At 36.5% G+C, this 16,022-nt stretch overlaps 1 protein-coding gene across 4 annotated transcripts in view; it reads right to left on the reverse strand.

Annotated features, from left to right (window-relative positions):
* TENM1 (teneurin transmembrane protein 1) overlaps nt 1-16,022 on the reverse strand; it is a 348,057-nt gene that overhangs the window by 217,606 nt on the left and 114,429 nt on the right. For 3 of the 4 annotated variants that reach the window (XM_074835264.1, XM_074835265.1, XM_074835263.1), the window contains exon 3: nt 6,968-7,228. The exons of the other annotated variant lie outside the window; for it this stretch is intronic. In XM_074835264.1, the coding sequence (XP_074691365.1) occupies nt 6,968-7,228 (261 nt within the window). The remainder of the gene's footprint in view (nt 1-6,967; nt 7,229-16,022) is intronic. 4 annotated transcript variants of the gene reach the window in all.

A 16,022-nucleotide genomic window follows, 5' to 3' on the forward strand; every position in this document is an offset into this window, starting at 1 on the left:
TAAATAAAACAACAGAGATGTTGATTGTTTAGAATGGAACTGTTTCCAGCAATACACTAGTCCAGAGATGCTCTCATGCAGAATTCATGATAAATGTTTAACAACAGAAAAAGTATTTTGTTCAGCGTCCCCCTAGTCTCACAACAATTGCTGAAATGAAGAGTGAGATAATCCTCATGCTTTTGCACTGCAGCACTGTGATGGAAGGCAGGCGCTTTACTGCCTATCCCATCTCATCTTTCCCCCCTGTGGCAGCCTAGATAAACTCAGTTCCCAAGAATTGCAGCAGCGCTGCAACATCCTTTTGCACTGTAAAATATTTGTGGAAATACTTTTCCTGCATGCTCATTTCCACCTGAGAAAGTCAAAAGGATTTAAAAGAAAGAAGGAGCAACAATTTATATTAGTACAGGCTCCTTAAGCCCCATCCACTATCCTTCCTGCATAACACAGGGGAGGAAAGCCAAGTGATTTTTTTTGAGCTCTAATGCCAAGTTACTCATTTCTGGGATAAAAATTAGACCTGACTGTTCTCCTCAAGCTTCCCTCCCTTCCCTCTTTTAGCTACCCATGAAAGAAAACAAAACTGCGGAGCTAAAAATATTATACAACCTTGTGCAAATGCACAGATACTTTTTACTATGCTGTAGGCAAAGATCATTTGGATTATGGAATATAAAAAAATATTTCTGCTATGTTCTAAATAATGTTTCACTATCTTTAATGTATCATAGTAAATACTGTTTGATATTTGTCTTTAAATTAGTGTTCACTGTGCTTAAAAGAGAAAGGGACTGTTTTAACATTGTGTAATATACCATATGAAAACCGTAAAGATTAAAATAGCAGATATGCAGATGCAATGACCCTGTCAGTCAGAAAAAGTAATGAAGATAGTAATTTTAAAAGGCAGCACCTTCCCCACAATACTGACAAACAACTCTTCATTAGCTGAATTTGCATATCTGAGCCACTTCATAAACTGCATAAATACTAGGGGCACAAATGCAAGACTTCCATCACATCACAACTGAGGTGATGTTACAGTGCTTACAGAAGCATCTCACACTTATCCAAAGCAATTCAGATGACTTACAATGCTTCGAGACAGTAACATTTCCAAAGGAACCACTCTGAGGTCAACAAAAGTATCTTACACTCTTAACAAGTCCGGCAGAGCAGTTACAATGTCAACGTATACTCCAACGCTCCCCAAAAGGCACTGCTACCTCACTGCAGATTCATGTGCTTCCTTTGACACTGAGGAGGCTTCTTTGAAACAACAGCAGAAGCAACCAACATAAATACCATCTAAACACTAAAAGAGAAAAAAACCACAACGGAAGCAAAAGAACTCTTTTATATCTGAGAGTATCATACATCAAATATCTGACAAGCTATGGTAAAGAAGTTGAAGGAATTTCACCATAGGGGCTTTGCATTTTGTTTAAGTGATGAGGTTGCCTTAATCCATTAGGTGACTAAAACCACCCAACAGACAGGAGTGTACAAACATGAATACAATCCATGCCACAATAAAAAGGCAAAGTAAAGAACACTAGGAATGAAAAGTATTAAATGGCACAGATGGAATGGGATTTAGACTAATGTTTACCTTTACATTTTCAAGGCTACTTACACATATTTGAACTAACTGCTCTACTTGCAAATTAGTAACTCAATTTTTTAATTGCACCACTGTAAATAAAGAGTGAAAGAACAGGAGCTAATGGAAATACTTCAGATATAGCCATCATTATTACAAACACAATCCTGCACAGAGAGTCAGTCACATGCATACTTCTTCTCAAAGCATGTATCCTTATTATAATGTAGCTGTAATTTCCTGGAGAAATGAGAAAGCCAGAGATCAGCTTAATGTCTCGCTTGTTTACAAAATAACAGTAAATAACAGCAACATTAATCCCAATGCTCTCACTTTCTTGCATTAAATACAAGACTTTTATGAAGAGTCAGATTCAAGTCTAATTTAAACAGGTGTGAATTCACAGTAGGTCCACTGACACACACCATAAATTAAATTAGAACCTTGTCCTTAACTAAATCCTCCCCATGTTTGAATGACTACTGTATTCACAGAGCTGTGTTTCTCATACAGCATCAGCAATTCCAGTATTTCTTTTACTAATTATGCATCTTTATCCCTTTAACACATACTGTTAAAACACTGAATCTGAAGTGCAAAGAGCTGAGGTGACTTGCCCGAAAGTCACCCATCGGCCCAGCCATCAAAGTGAAAAAACCCCAGAGATTTAGGGAGAGTCAAAAGCTCTGTTAAATGGACCACTGCTCCCAGGGTATAAAATAAATACCTGGGTGAATTACACAAGATTAATCTTACATGTTTCTATGTCATTAAATTCAGCTTTGATCTGTAACCTACTAATTTATCTACTACATCTACTTATTAATATATGGCTAATATTATTCTATCTTTGTCATCTGCCATTTAAAATTATTGATATTATTAAAATTATTTTTCCAAATAGAATCGGATCCTGTACACTGATGTTAAAAAAGAAGTTTCCCAATAATTTCTGCGGGAAAAAGTAAACAACTACATTTTTTTCCATAGCTGTTTTTTTCTTTTCCCTCTCGCTTTGTTTTTAAAAAGACAAATATGTTATTAAAAAAACTCCCTTGGCCAGATCTCAAGCACTCTAAAGCTATATTCTATGACCAGTCTAGTGGTATTTCAGCCTGTACTAACACCCTAATTTCTCGTCTACAAATCCCAAAGAAACTGTTGTGAACTATAGCCAATGCCTAGTTGTCATAAAATAATGCAGCCAAAGGAACTGATCATGAATCCGGATCCAAGGCTGAGTGTGCATTTCACAGTACACTCATCCAGTACTGGGTATCCTGTACTCTGCTATTGGTTCTCACTACTTAGTAGAGCAAGAGTAACTAATTGCATAAAAACATCTAAGTACGGGACAGGAGTAAACCAAGTAAGTCAGCCCTTAAAGTACTTTAAAACAATCTGACAACCTTAAACAGGTTAAAAATTGTGTTACTGTAGGAATGGCTCAAGTTTCACACTAGCTCTCAGCTGAGAGGTAGTACATAGAAGAGTTGATGGTTGTGCAAACAAGTCAAATGTGGCTCAAAAATGGCTTATGGCATGGCATGAATGCACTTGAGGTAAAACTCATCACTTCACAGCTGCACAGACATCCTGCAAAGCAAAACATAAGAACTCCATGAGCAGTTTAATGGGGAAGAGTATATGGATACAAAATGCCTTGTAGTCTCCTATTATAGTACACTAGCTAGTGTGGGATGCAGATCCATGTTACATTGTGTAGTTTTAGATATAGATCTGAAGACTGCCCTTTCTGTAGATCAGGGTTGTATCGTCTCCTGGACTTTACTCCAGAAAAATAAATAAATAAATAAATTTGCCAGCTCAGTAATCTGGCAGACCAAACCACTGAACTCAATATTCTGATATGGTGCAATGACAGATACCATTGTTTCAGTGAGTTGAGGGTAAATTCAGTCTTCTTCAATGGAATAAAGTAACTATTTTTGATACTGTTATTTTGTAGTGTTTTTGTCTGAAATTTACATTCACATATTGTAGAGTAACACTGTTCATGTTTAAATAGAGGTATTTATACTATACCAGAGATAAGCAATGATCCCCAGGAAATTGGTCATTCATTACTTGCAGTTAATATGTATTTTGCTTAGCCTCAGGCAAAGCTGAAGGCAGTTTGTGCACTAATAAGCTATTATTAGTTGCCATTAACACTGATAACACTAATTTAAATGGGAATGTTGGTGTTTCATACAATCTGTTCAATGCTGCCAAAACAACCGGAGTATGTTTAAGCAGTGATTATGACAGAGTTGGTGCATCTATGAAGGAAAATAATCCTCAAATAAATTCTCAAATTGGGCTACTCGGAATACATAATGAAGTATATATCCTGTGTCAGGGAACCTCCTGCTAGAGCTTTCCATGAATATGAAAAATTCGAGGAATATCTGAACAGAATAAAATTTGCAAAAGTATATTTCCTTCAGATCAACGTAAAGCAAAAACAGTCCTAAAAGCAGGTCTACCAGAGTCCACACACAGTTAGTTGTCCTAACGTCACCACAGAAAAGCTATTCTGCATTTGTAGCAGAATTGTGCTCATAGAGAAAAAAAAATAAACCAAACAACAAAAAACAACTGACCTTTTCAAAACACAGAGAATAATAACCATTAGTTTTCTTAAACAATGCGACAACTGTATCTTCCTCATTAATTTTACTCCAGTTACAAATAGCTGTGTTCACATGCCATGTGATCAGCCCTTGGAAAGCCAGAATTTCTAAATGTCTATTTTTACAGCAATTAGACAGTATCATGGAAACTAGCATTTCATGAACTTGCAGCAACTGATCTTATGCGCTCACCCATTTTCACACCACAGAAGTTACTGGTTGGCACAAAGAAAGTCGACTTCTATGGCAGGAACTGACATGGATAAATGCAACACTTGTGGCTATCCAATAAAGCCCCTGGCACAAATGACTGCACAGAAACAGAAAGATTTGCCATCTATTACTTCATTTAAGCAGAGATTTATGAATTTGTGTATTCAAAGAGTGCTTTGTTACAGAATGCCAATCCAGATGGAAAACAGGCTGCCCTCTGGATCAGAAATCTTGACTGTGAACTTACCTGCGAAGTACTAGATAATATAAATGAATATAGCTTGAACATCATTGTCTTCAAATTTATCCACATTAACTTTCAAGACTGTAGTTATTATAATGATTCAATGCCACAGGAAGAGCTGATATCTACTCTGTTGACCCTGCCTGGAGACAACTAAAGAGTTCAAATGAGCTTGTGCTCTCAGTTTCTCTCTCTTCCATCTTACTCTTGCCCTCACTTTCCTCTCCCAACTACTTACTTAAAATTTGTATTCAAGTACCTAAAACACAAATCCCTGATTAAAAATTTGTTACAAAGCTTAAAAAGAACCAAATAGTAAAGCCACATGCTAAAGGACTACCCTGCTCTATTCTAGACCATGCAGAAAATGAGTTTAAATTGACTAAAATCATTCTCTGAGACAAACTTTTAGAAGAAACCACTCCATTCTTTGTTGGTGAAACAGAATGATTACGTGCTCCTATCTTGATGACACTTAACCCATAGTTTTTGCAATGTAGGACAATGAAAGTAACAAAAGCATTTCCTTTACTACCTACAATAATTTTTATTATAAGATGACTTTTTTAGTGCAACTTGTATGGCTAGCAAAAGATCATGAATACCCAGCTGCACCATGCACTCCAGACTGAAATACGTAACTTGGTTATATGATTAATCTGCTTTTAATACGTCGACTTCCCAGCACCTTAAAACATAAATGACCATGTGTATTTCTTAGTCTGAATGGTACAAGTATGCACAGGCCTTTCCCAGGTAGCATGCCCTTTATACCATTTCATAGTTAAGGGCCAACCAATTCCAGGCAGACCAATTCAATTCCTTCAGCCACCATCTAGAACCAAGTATCTTAGGAAAACACGCAAAAAAACCCCAACCACCCAATCAAAAAACCTGTCTGCAACAACACTCTACAGAGGCTGGATCCCACCCAGAAGGTGGCAGAAGCAGAAAGCTAGAAGGCAGGCATCCACTGATCGTTGTGCAAATGGGGTGACATCTGAAAATTCACTGATTCTAGCAACACGATACAACGTGATAGCGCAGAACGCTTAATCCTCAAAGGAGTATTTAATTAAAAACGAGCTGTGCACTAAAACCTTTTTTTAAAAAAAACCCAACTCATGCAGCTAATCTCGTGTCTTTGAACCTATATTGGACATTATTATTGGTATTGACAAACACGCAGATGAAATGATAATTAAATTACCAGCCTAATATTTGACAAATTCAAAAAACATAACTACAGAAATGACATTCATGACTGAACTCTTTCATCTTATGACTAGAGATCTACTAAAATGTATCACTGTCAACACTGAAGTGTCAATCTGCCACTTTCACTGGTTCCCCTATCTCTTACCCAGTTAAACATACATATTTAACTACATTCAGACCTGTCATAACAGGGAGCTATTAAACACAGAAATTAAAATATGAGGTAAGCTTGTTGATCTTAAGCATGATAAATTTGTTTACTTACTATACTCTTTAAGGAAACATTTAGAGCAGATTTTCATCAATTTTGATGCAGAGATAAAAAATTATTAATTTCCCCTGTGTTACTTAATTAAACAAACATCTTCCCTTCTGTGACACATTAAACCGTAAGAAAAACAAATAAGTAAAAAGATCCTGAAATACAACAAATACTTAGAAAAACCCAACCCAACCAACCAATCCCCCCAAAACCTAAACCAGAAACCCACTCTCCATATGCAGAGAAATACAGAGCTGAGATATGAGCAAGACCTGTTCAATCTGTCCTACTGGTAAAGGCATGTCTTCAGGTGTAGCCTGAAATTACAGGTAAATAGAGCATTTAGGATTCCAGGTTGTCTTTCTGAAGTCACCTGGCTGTCGAGTCCTAAAGTTATGCCCAGAGGCCAGCATGTGCAGGATTAATTCTACACAAAATGTGATATAAATGTGCATATATAGATTTATTTTAGGATCTAATTCATAGGCCACTAAACTCAAATGATAAATGTCCTATGGCATAAAAATGGAGAATGTAGGAAAGTAATTGGTCTCTACAAGAATGACATTTTAACTAAAACAGTTTCAATTCTTGTCATATTTTCCATCTATACTATAAATACAATACACATACCAAACAGCACTTTCATTTTCAATACACTATAGAGACCTAAGAAGGAAGGGGAGAAAAGAAAGAAAATAGAAAAAAAAAAGGAAAATAAAGAGAAGAATGAAGTTTCAAATAAATTGTTACTTCTATTCAGTACATTAGATGCATTTCTTTATTACCATTCTCCCCATCAGACTTCCTTTCATGGTCAGTGTCAGTGAGGGACAATGCTGAGTTTGCCCGGCTTGACAAACAGGAGCTGTGTTCCGATTTCATCCCCCTCATCCACATCCTCAGGGCATGATCCGGGGACGCACCACCTTCTGTTTCAGTATCCACATCTGAGCCCACCTCTAGGGGGTAACTGTGCTCAGCTACACCATGTAAATCTGTTTGATAGCCAGAGCACAGAATATGAGGAGTCTCACAGAATTCCATGTCTGGAAAAAAACAAAAGTTCAGAAAAAAATTTAGAAATGAAAAGCAATATACCCTTGATTTTCTTCTGGAGAATCTGTTTTGAGAATTAACATTGTTAATACTATTAGAAGACTGTTTTAGTCAGTGACTTACTCTGCTATCTAATCTACTATAACTATAATACAACTAAAAGAGTGCAACTCTGTAAAATATATAATACTGCACTGTAATTGTGCATTTTAGGTTATTATAGCTCAAACATGTGTACACACCCCTGCGCTGACAGTAGTACATCAATTTACAACTGAAGTGAGTACGTACAAATACAGGTACTTTCTTGGTTTTTGCCAGAAAGGCAACAGCACTAAAATTAATCTCAATGTTTCTATCATAGGGAAAGCGTAGCAAATTTGCAAATAGGGAATTTACAGAAAAACATTTGAAATATTTGGTTAATCACAGAAGACAAAGAAAGGGTACTTACCGTTGTCTTGCTCTTTGAGAGTGCTGTCCTTGCATATTCACACCAGTGGGTTTTGGTTCTCCAGTGCTGGTGACCTACAGGAACTTCCTGGAAGAGCAGTGACTACTAGGACTGTACAAGTGCCATCTCATGACTCCAAGCAATCAGAGATTTTAAAGAGTTGTACAGTGCTCAATACTTCAGTTATTCTTACTAAACACCACAACTGTAGGGCAGTAGAAATCCGAGGACAAACAGAAGGTGGACAGGACCCATAATGTGAATATGCAGAGGAAACATTCTCGAAGAACTACAAGTAAGTAACACACATCAGCAAATTACAACTTCCCTTTGAGGTAGCCTCTGCATATTCTCACTTGTGAGAATCCAATTACAAATACAACTCCCAGGGAGTAAGACAAGGAGTTCTAATTAAATAAGGATTACAGAACTGCACTCCCTAATTGAACATCAGACCTGGGATGCCATCTTGAGAGACTAAATACAATATCAAACATGCATACAGTATTCTTTCAATTTCTAGAAAAAAACATTAGAGACAAGAGTCACTGATAGAGACTGAGAACAAATACTCTCTTCTACTGTCATCCTAACTAAAGCTTTAGTTTGCCAAACTAATCCACTTACCAGCCAGTGAGAGGAATGTTTTTTATTTTAAGCACACTCTCTGAAATAACAAAAAGCCCTGGTTTGTTCTTGAAGGTATTGATCAAAATCTACTAAAAAAATGCAAAGCTAGTATATGCTTAGGTGGCTCAGTTTTTAAGCCATCTATCTCTGTATATCTTTTCTTTGCCATCAAAACATGCCTGAAGGTCTCTGTTGTAGTGACAGCCTGCATGGGCTGGCTTTCAGCTCAGGGAATGGCAACTTCTTTTCTAGAGGGCAGGGGAAGGTGGGCAGCAAACACAAAAAAGCGGCCACAGCCCCACTTTCCTATGTAAGAGTCCTGGAAGGTCACCCTATCTCCCTGGCGTTGTCACGGCACTGGCTGGCCCACCCCAGCAGCGGCAGCCATAGGAGCAGCAAAACAGATGTGGGGCCTCCCCAGTGTGCTCCACCACCGCTCTGATCTCTTCCCCTTGGTCACAGGAGGACTTGGTCTCAACCCTACACCTGAGAAGCTGCAACATATTCCATCTTCACTAGCTCTGTTCTCAAATGTCTCTCAAATGCCTTGAGGCTGACAGGTTTGGTGGAGATGGCTAGGAGAAAATAGCCAAGATGGTGGGAAGCAGCTACATAGTTTCTGCAGTAGAGGGAATATTCAACATTTAAACTTTATCTACCATTACAATGCAGTGTTCTTCATGCTCTCTGGGGCCTGTTTAAAACTGGCACTTGGTTGACTGGTAGAAGGAAGGAGGAAAAGTACTTCAAGGTAGTGCTTGTGGACACAAATGGAAGCTGAGACTAGAGGCTACTGGTTCTCAATCCTACACAGATGCTTGGAAGAGAGACTTCGAAACCTACAGGACGCTCTGGAAAAAAGCTCTCCTTCCCCTATGGCTATAGTGGTAAACACAAAACACTTAGTCTTCAAAAAAGTTCTGTTTTCCCGAGATTTTCAAAGCTCATGGGGCATAGGAGACACAGAGGCAATCTCACAGAAAGTTACTGGATATAACTAAGTACAGTGTTGCTCATACAATGCTCTATTTTTAAGTATTGCTTTAATTATGTATTATATACCTAACAAACAAGCTCCACTTGGTTTAATCAGACAGCATGGACCAAATCTTTGGGTGACATGAAAGTGCAGATATTGATGTTGGACACTGAACCATCACAGCTGCATTATACTCCTTACTTTTACTTTCTTTTTGAAAGCACTAAATTAATAAAATCACCTTTATACAAATTACGGTTGCAAATGGTGCACGTCAATTCTTATTTTTTCTTTACCAAATTCAAAAAGGATTTGTACAGAAACCAAGAATTAAAATGACAGCAACAGTCCCACATTACTAACCCAGAGCCTAGTATCAATGAAATACAGACTGGATCATATAAGCAGGCTGATTCCACTCCAGCCTGAAAGGACTTGATGACCTTAGAGGTCTTTTCCAACCTAAATGGTTCTATGATTCTATGACTATCTTGTTCATTTAAACTGAGGTTGTGGATGCCGCTATTTCACCAAACATTTTTCAGTAACAAAGAGGTGAGTCAATGCTTTCTTGTGAAACAGCTGACTTGAAGTTCTGCTTAATTGAGCTGAGCTACTATAAAAAAGTGACAGGAGCTTCACTCCATGTACTGCACCTGTGCTCTGAAAGAAAGGCCAAAATCTTGCTGGCGAGGAGCTCACAACCAGTAATGAGCTAGCTAGTCACATGCAGGGGTACAGTCCAGATTGTCCACTCCATCAAAAATTTATAACGGTTAACACATGCTTTAGCAGATGACATGAAAAAGAGGAATTAATGTATACCGCCATTAAAGAAGTATATTATCAACAAAAATTAAGATTTAGCTGCTAAAACCATATAAAATTCAAGGAAAGTAAATCAGGCTTATACATTTGGACAGTTGTGTTTAAAGACACTAGCAGGTTTTTAAAGTGCTTCTAATAAGCGCTAATGAGAAGGTACTTCCAAAGGGGGACAGTTTACTGATGTACATCAAGAACAATTTAGATCGAAATACACACTTAACTCTTTCCTCATGAAATAGAGAGCTAACAGGATTAATTTTGACTGAGGCTCCCACTGCAGAAATAAACCTCCAATGAACCTGCCCCATATTTTTTTTTTTTTTAAATTCTCTCAAAAAGCAGCATTATTCTTATTTTTCTTAACTTAGATTTCTGTAAAGTACTACAGCAACACAGGGTTCTTAGAGTACTTTTCTGTCAACTAAATTACACCTTGTCGTTTCAAGAGGCATCTTCTGAACCTCCTTCCCCTTCAAAGCAGATTTCTACTTATTTTCACCAGCTGAGGAACTTCCTTGTAATTAAAAATCTTCTCATAACTTCATGAGCCATGTCAGCTGAGGCCAGGTCCCCAGGGAGCAAGGATGCAGGCACTTCTCTACACGGCTGTCCACTCCAGGCAGATGTCTGTTGCTAGCAGCCTGCAGCCCACATCCTCCCTGTTTGCAATTGCATATGCCAAGGGGAAAATCCATCCCAGTAAATCTCACAAATGCTAATTAGATTACACATGTTTAAGAAGCACAGAATTTACCCTTCAGTCTATATTTTAATCGAAAACGTAACATATTCAATATCTTAGCTAACTTTTTTTTGATGGAGCAAAAGAAAGTGACTTTTTTATACTAAAACTCATATTCAACTGAAGTCTAACACAATATATTGCCTTAATAGTCTATTTCTCAAGTATACAAGCCTTTGTAGTATTTTAACTCCCACGGGATGCATTTTCTGAAAAGCACTTAGAATGGCAAAAGTGGCTGCTTTTAGTCTGCATACCTAACCTTGCTACCTAAAATACTACATATTTCCACAAGGAGATAAAGTTCAAGTGGATTTATGATAGATTTAGTCTTACCAAAAAGACAGTCACATGAAAGATGAAGGAACATTAACATGAAATTCAAGTTTTTGTATGAACGGTGGACAGAGAAAAAAACGTTGCAGTTATAAATGTATATAGAAGATCACAATAGGTTTTTCACCTCTGGAGCCTCGTGAAGCCTATTGTAACACAACTGTTAAAAATACAAGTATTTTACCCCTCACTGATTTTAATTTCTTTTTACAAAAATAATGTATAAAAAATGTAAAATATATAATGATCAAGAAAAGGAAAGAAGACTGTGTGTGTTAATTAAATCAGCAGTTCAATTAGCAGATCCCTTCCTTTCCACCTTTAAGTAACTTAATTTTGCTGAAAAAAAATCTTCAGAGGTGAGCAGTTAAAGAGAAGTTTAACCCCACTGGCCAATGGTGCCTTTGGTTTTTAAGGTGCTCATGTTAATAGGAAAATTAGGCAGCTGAACAGGCAGCCAGCTCTAACACTGCTCCAACTTTGTTCACCAACAGAGAGCTACTGAAAACTCCAGACACACTCACCACGTATTTATTTACTACAGCATCAATTTAGTCACCAGTATAGTTAACTTTACAGTTAGGGTTTTCAAGTGTATATCAAACATTTATCCCAGTGCATCTTCAGGACTATTTCATTGTCCTTTGTGTGCCACCTACTCTTTCTGCAACTGTAGTTCTTCCAGCACAGGCAAAAACCAAAAATTACCCAACTGAAAGACCACGGGGGTCCTGCTCTTCCACTTACTATTTCTGCAAACTTAGTGGACTTGTAGGACTTGTGGAATTTCCCCACTGTTGTTATGTTCCAAGAATCTTGCTACTTTCAAACAACTAACTGGGAGAGTAAATAAATATTTATTTCAATAAATAAATATTTAAAATAAAAAGAAGACTGTCCAAACAACGTAGATAAAAGAGAATCACAAAACTAGTATATAAACACAGATGAGCATAAAGAACCTTCCTTTCAAATTTTCCTATTCCCTTATGGAAAATTGTTATTTTGCATTAATAACAGAATGCCAAATAATACTTATTTAAAATTACTTAATCGACCTATCTGTTCAACTAGAGAAAGAGCTTACAGAAAAATGTAAATTATTTATAAACTGGAATAGTTTGACAAGTTGCTATCATGTGCCTATTATGAACCCTATCATATAATTAAGCAATTCTGACTTACACATTTTAAAAGTCTCTTTAAATATCATAGATTCACAAATTTTTTTATCCTTCTTTGTCTGAGGTGGTTCTTAGTCTGAGGATGCTCCCCACCCAAACACACACAAAATCAATTCTTTGGATGAAAATGTACAAATTGCTCCACCTCTGCAGATGTAAAACTATAAAGAAGCATAAGTAGCTCAAAGGCAAGGAGAAAATATCAATATCTTGGAAGATTAAATCCATGGTACTTATTTTGGTTCAGTCTCCTTCCTCTTTTACACTAGAGGTTATTTGAGAATACTGGGAATATCAGATTCTGGGGAGCAGGTCTGATGGAAAGATCCTGAAAAATAATGGTAGGAATTCCAGAAAGGCCAATAATATACATTAACATGTGTCACATTTATGTTAGTTACCAAGTTGGTGTCTGAAGAAGTGATAATGGAAATGGGGAAAAAACATCCCAAACACACAGTTTTGAGGTTGGTGTAGGGTTTGGGATTCTCTAGTGTTACACTGTGCATTTCTGTATGTTGTTTCACAATCTGAACTTATGTCAATGTTTTAATCAGCAAGTGTATTGTATGTGACTCAAAATGAGAAGAAAGGCAGACCAGCTACTCATGGCATAAGAGCCTGGGAGAGAGAGGGGGAGGGAGGGAAGAAGGGAGGAAGAAGTGTAAATCAAATGGGGAAAGTGAAGTTCACATTCATTTTTGGAAGCAATACATATGCACCCTCCTAAATGAGAAATTTTGAGGGCTATTGAGCACTCTGCTAAATTCAGTATGTTCAATGGCCCTTAAAATTTCTCATTTCTCACCTGAGGACCATGGTTTACTGGCTGTACATTGGACTTGAGAATTAAATGGGCAGAGATCTTAAGCTACTTCATAAAGCCGTTCGCGTAACATAACCTGATAGGTAACTTTGTGAATCTCTTTGTGTGTTCACATTTTATTTAGTCAAAGATCTTACTTGTTTCCATGTTTAGAACATGTCACATCTTTCCTAGGACGATATAATTCAAACACATTAAGCTTCAGTAACCATTCATATGAAAATCATTGAGGAAGAAGCCAAAAAATCAATTAATTTGCAGAAGCACATTACACTGACTATTAATTTGCTTTAGAAGTCTCGTGTTTATCACCAATTACACTATTACCACAGCCAAAAACAGATTCTCAGTTGCATCTATTTTAAAAAAATCGATATACCTATTACATAATATACATAATACGCACATAAAAGATACCATTTAAGTTTTTATACTTACATATAAAATGCATCGTATTGTACACATTTTCTTTTACTGTATTTCAACTTTTCCCTCCATTCCCTTATCTATGTAGTTTTCTTATACTAATCTCCAGTTACCACCAGAGATGCTAGAAAGTTAAAAATAACTAATAACAAATAAAGGAGGAATAAAAGAGGAATCAGTCTGCTATAACACTACGGAGTTTCATGAAATTTGCAGATTAGGCAGCTAAGGGATTAGGAAAGGAGGCTGCACTTTCAGCAAAGTCTTTGGCTTGTGAAATGTATGAGAAATAAAGAAACTCTTTATTCCTCAGGTCATTCCCCAGAGGATGAGGTTCCAACCCATGCCTCATGGCAAATATCTTTCTAGTGTCTTCTTCACACTAATTCTTCCAACTTAAAGAAAGAGGGAAGGAGCAGACTGAACTTATTTTTTAAAATGCTCCCAGACTTCTCAGATATTAATTTTTATTTTTACTACTATTAAAATCAACATGAATAAGGAAATGTAATTCTCAAATTCTGCATGGAAATCATCCTGATCCTATGAGGACATCGACAAACTTTCTGTCTCCCCAACAGTGGAATATTCTTTCTGTAGATCACCAGAAATTTTTTTATGGTAGAGATTTTGTTTTTCAAGAGTAACTAGCAAGATGACAGAGAGAGGGCTTTTGGAGCTACAGTGTGGATGCAGTGGGTCTCAGTTTAATTTAGGAAGAAACGTTGTCATTATCAGATTGACTAGGAATTTAATCCTTCAAGTTCAAATACATCTTAAGTATTGCTGGCTATAGCCTTTCCAATTCCTAAAGTGTGGCTTTATGATGTAAAGTACTTCCATTTACAAGATTCTGTTAAAGAGAAAGTTCTATTGCAGGTACTCATAAATATCTCTCCTTTAATGAATTTTAGAGTTATAAAACCATATCAAATGCCAGGAGTTAGCATTTAACCTAAATTTCTGATAAAGGAAACCTACTTAATCTCAAATAATGACCACACTAACTCCACCTGATTCAAGACAAGAGGAGAAAAAAAAAAATAATCTAATTATCACATATGAGAAAGAACCTCAGTATCATTTGTGAGGATAAATGAAGTTCTTCTAATGCTACAAATGAAATAGAGTTTGGAAAAGCTTGCCCTACAACACACTCAATTACAATTTCATTCTCCATATGCAAAAATCTACTAAGAAATTAATATTTTTAAAGAAAAAGGATTTTCTGTTTTCAAAAATTCTATTCTAAGAGAAAAACATTACAATTTTCTTTCAAGAATTTTAAAGGTTCTTCAGTTCTGAAATAATTTTTGTTTTAAGTTTTGGCATTTGTGTATGTGTTTCAGGGAAGCAATAGATAATGGATGCTTTCTTCTTGTCATTAAATTTCCAAAAGTAAAGCTAGCCACAGCCTTAGCCTGTAGATTTTCTTTTTTTTTATTTTGAAAAAAAAAAAAAAGGCAGCAAGATAAGACTTCCACGAGGGACAGCAGAACTATGAATCAAATCAGCTACAGCAGATTGACTAACTCTTCTCTTCGAAAGAGTTTCACATGAACAAATATTCTTCCTCAAGATTAACCACCGAGTGTGAAACAGTGGGGTACTGCTAGCTTTCATCCAGTATGTTTACAGTTCTTAACAGGCAAAGTTAAGGTTGTGGTTCTAACCTGTTTCAAAGCCTGTATGGCACTTAAGAGAAGATTGACAGGATTATTAAACAGAGTATAAACTGTATACTAACATTCTTCAAAGTGAAATTACCCTCAGATTGTTGCTATATCCCTACAAACTTGAATTCAACTCAGAGGTGCTTTCTGGTAGTAATTTCTGAATGCAATTACATTTAAAGCAGAATCACTTAATTCAAACATCAATTTTAGAGGTTTCATGACAAGTACAACTTTCTAATAGAACTTAAGATGGAAATATGAAATTAATTTCTACCAACAGTTTTGATTCTGGCTTACAAAATATTTTTAAAATATACCTTTTATTTCTAAAAATATTTAAATTGTTTCTCTTGTAAAATTCCTGACGAAACATTGGATTTATGATACATAAGCATCAAAGTCTTTTTAAAATAAAAGATGTGCAAAGCAGGTATCTTTATAAATTTGACTGACTTAGTGTTAGAAGGCAACACATTTAAAAATCCAGAAGTCTAAAATCTGATTTAATTTACGGTCCTGTAAATCCAGGATTGAAGTCTATGAAGCCAGGGGGCCAGGTAAAGAAGGCAGCACTTAGGCTTCAGGTCAGTGTGACTGTCTCAGAGCAAGCACCGGGTAAGTCCATAGCTTTGTGATGATGGAAATACTTTTAGAAACCTGTTATCAACAGAGATTTACCAGAAACTTTCTCCTTTACTGATGG

The sequence above is a fragment of the Strix aluco genome, chromosome 10 (genome assembly GCF_031877795.1).
Source record: "Strix aluco isolate bStrAlu1 chromosome 10, bStrAlu1.hap1, whole genome shotgun sequence".
NCBI classification, from domain to species: domain Eukaryota; kingdom Metazoa; phylum Chordata; class Aves; order Strigiformes; family Strigidae; genus Strix; species Strix aluco.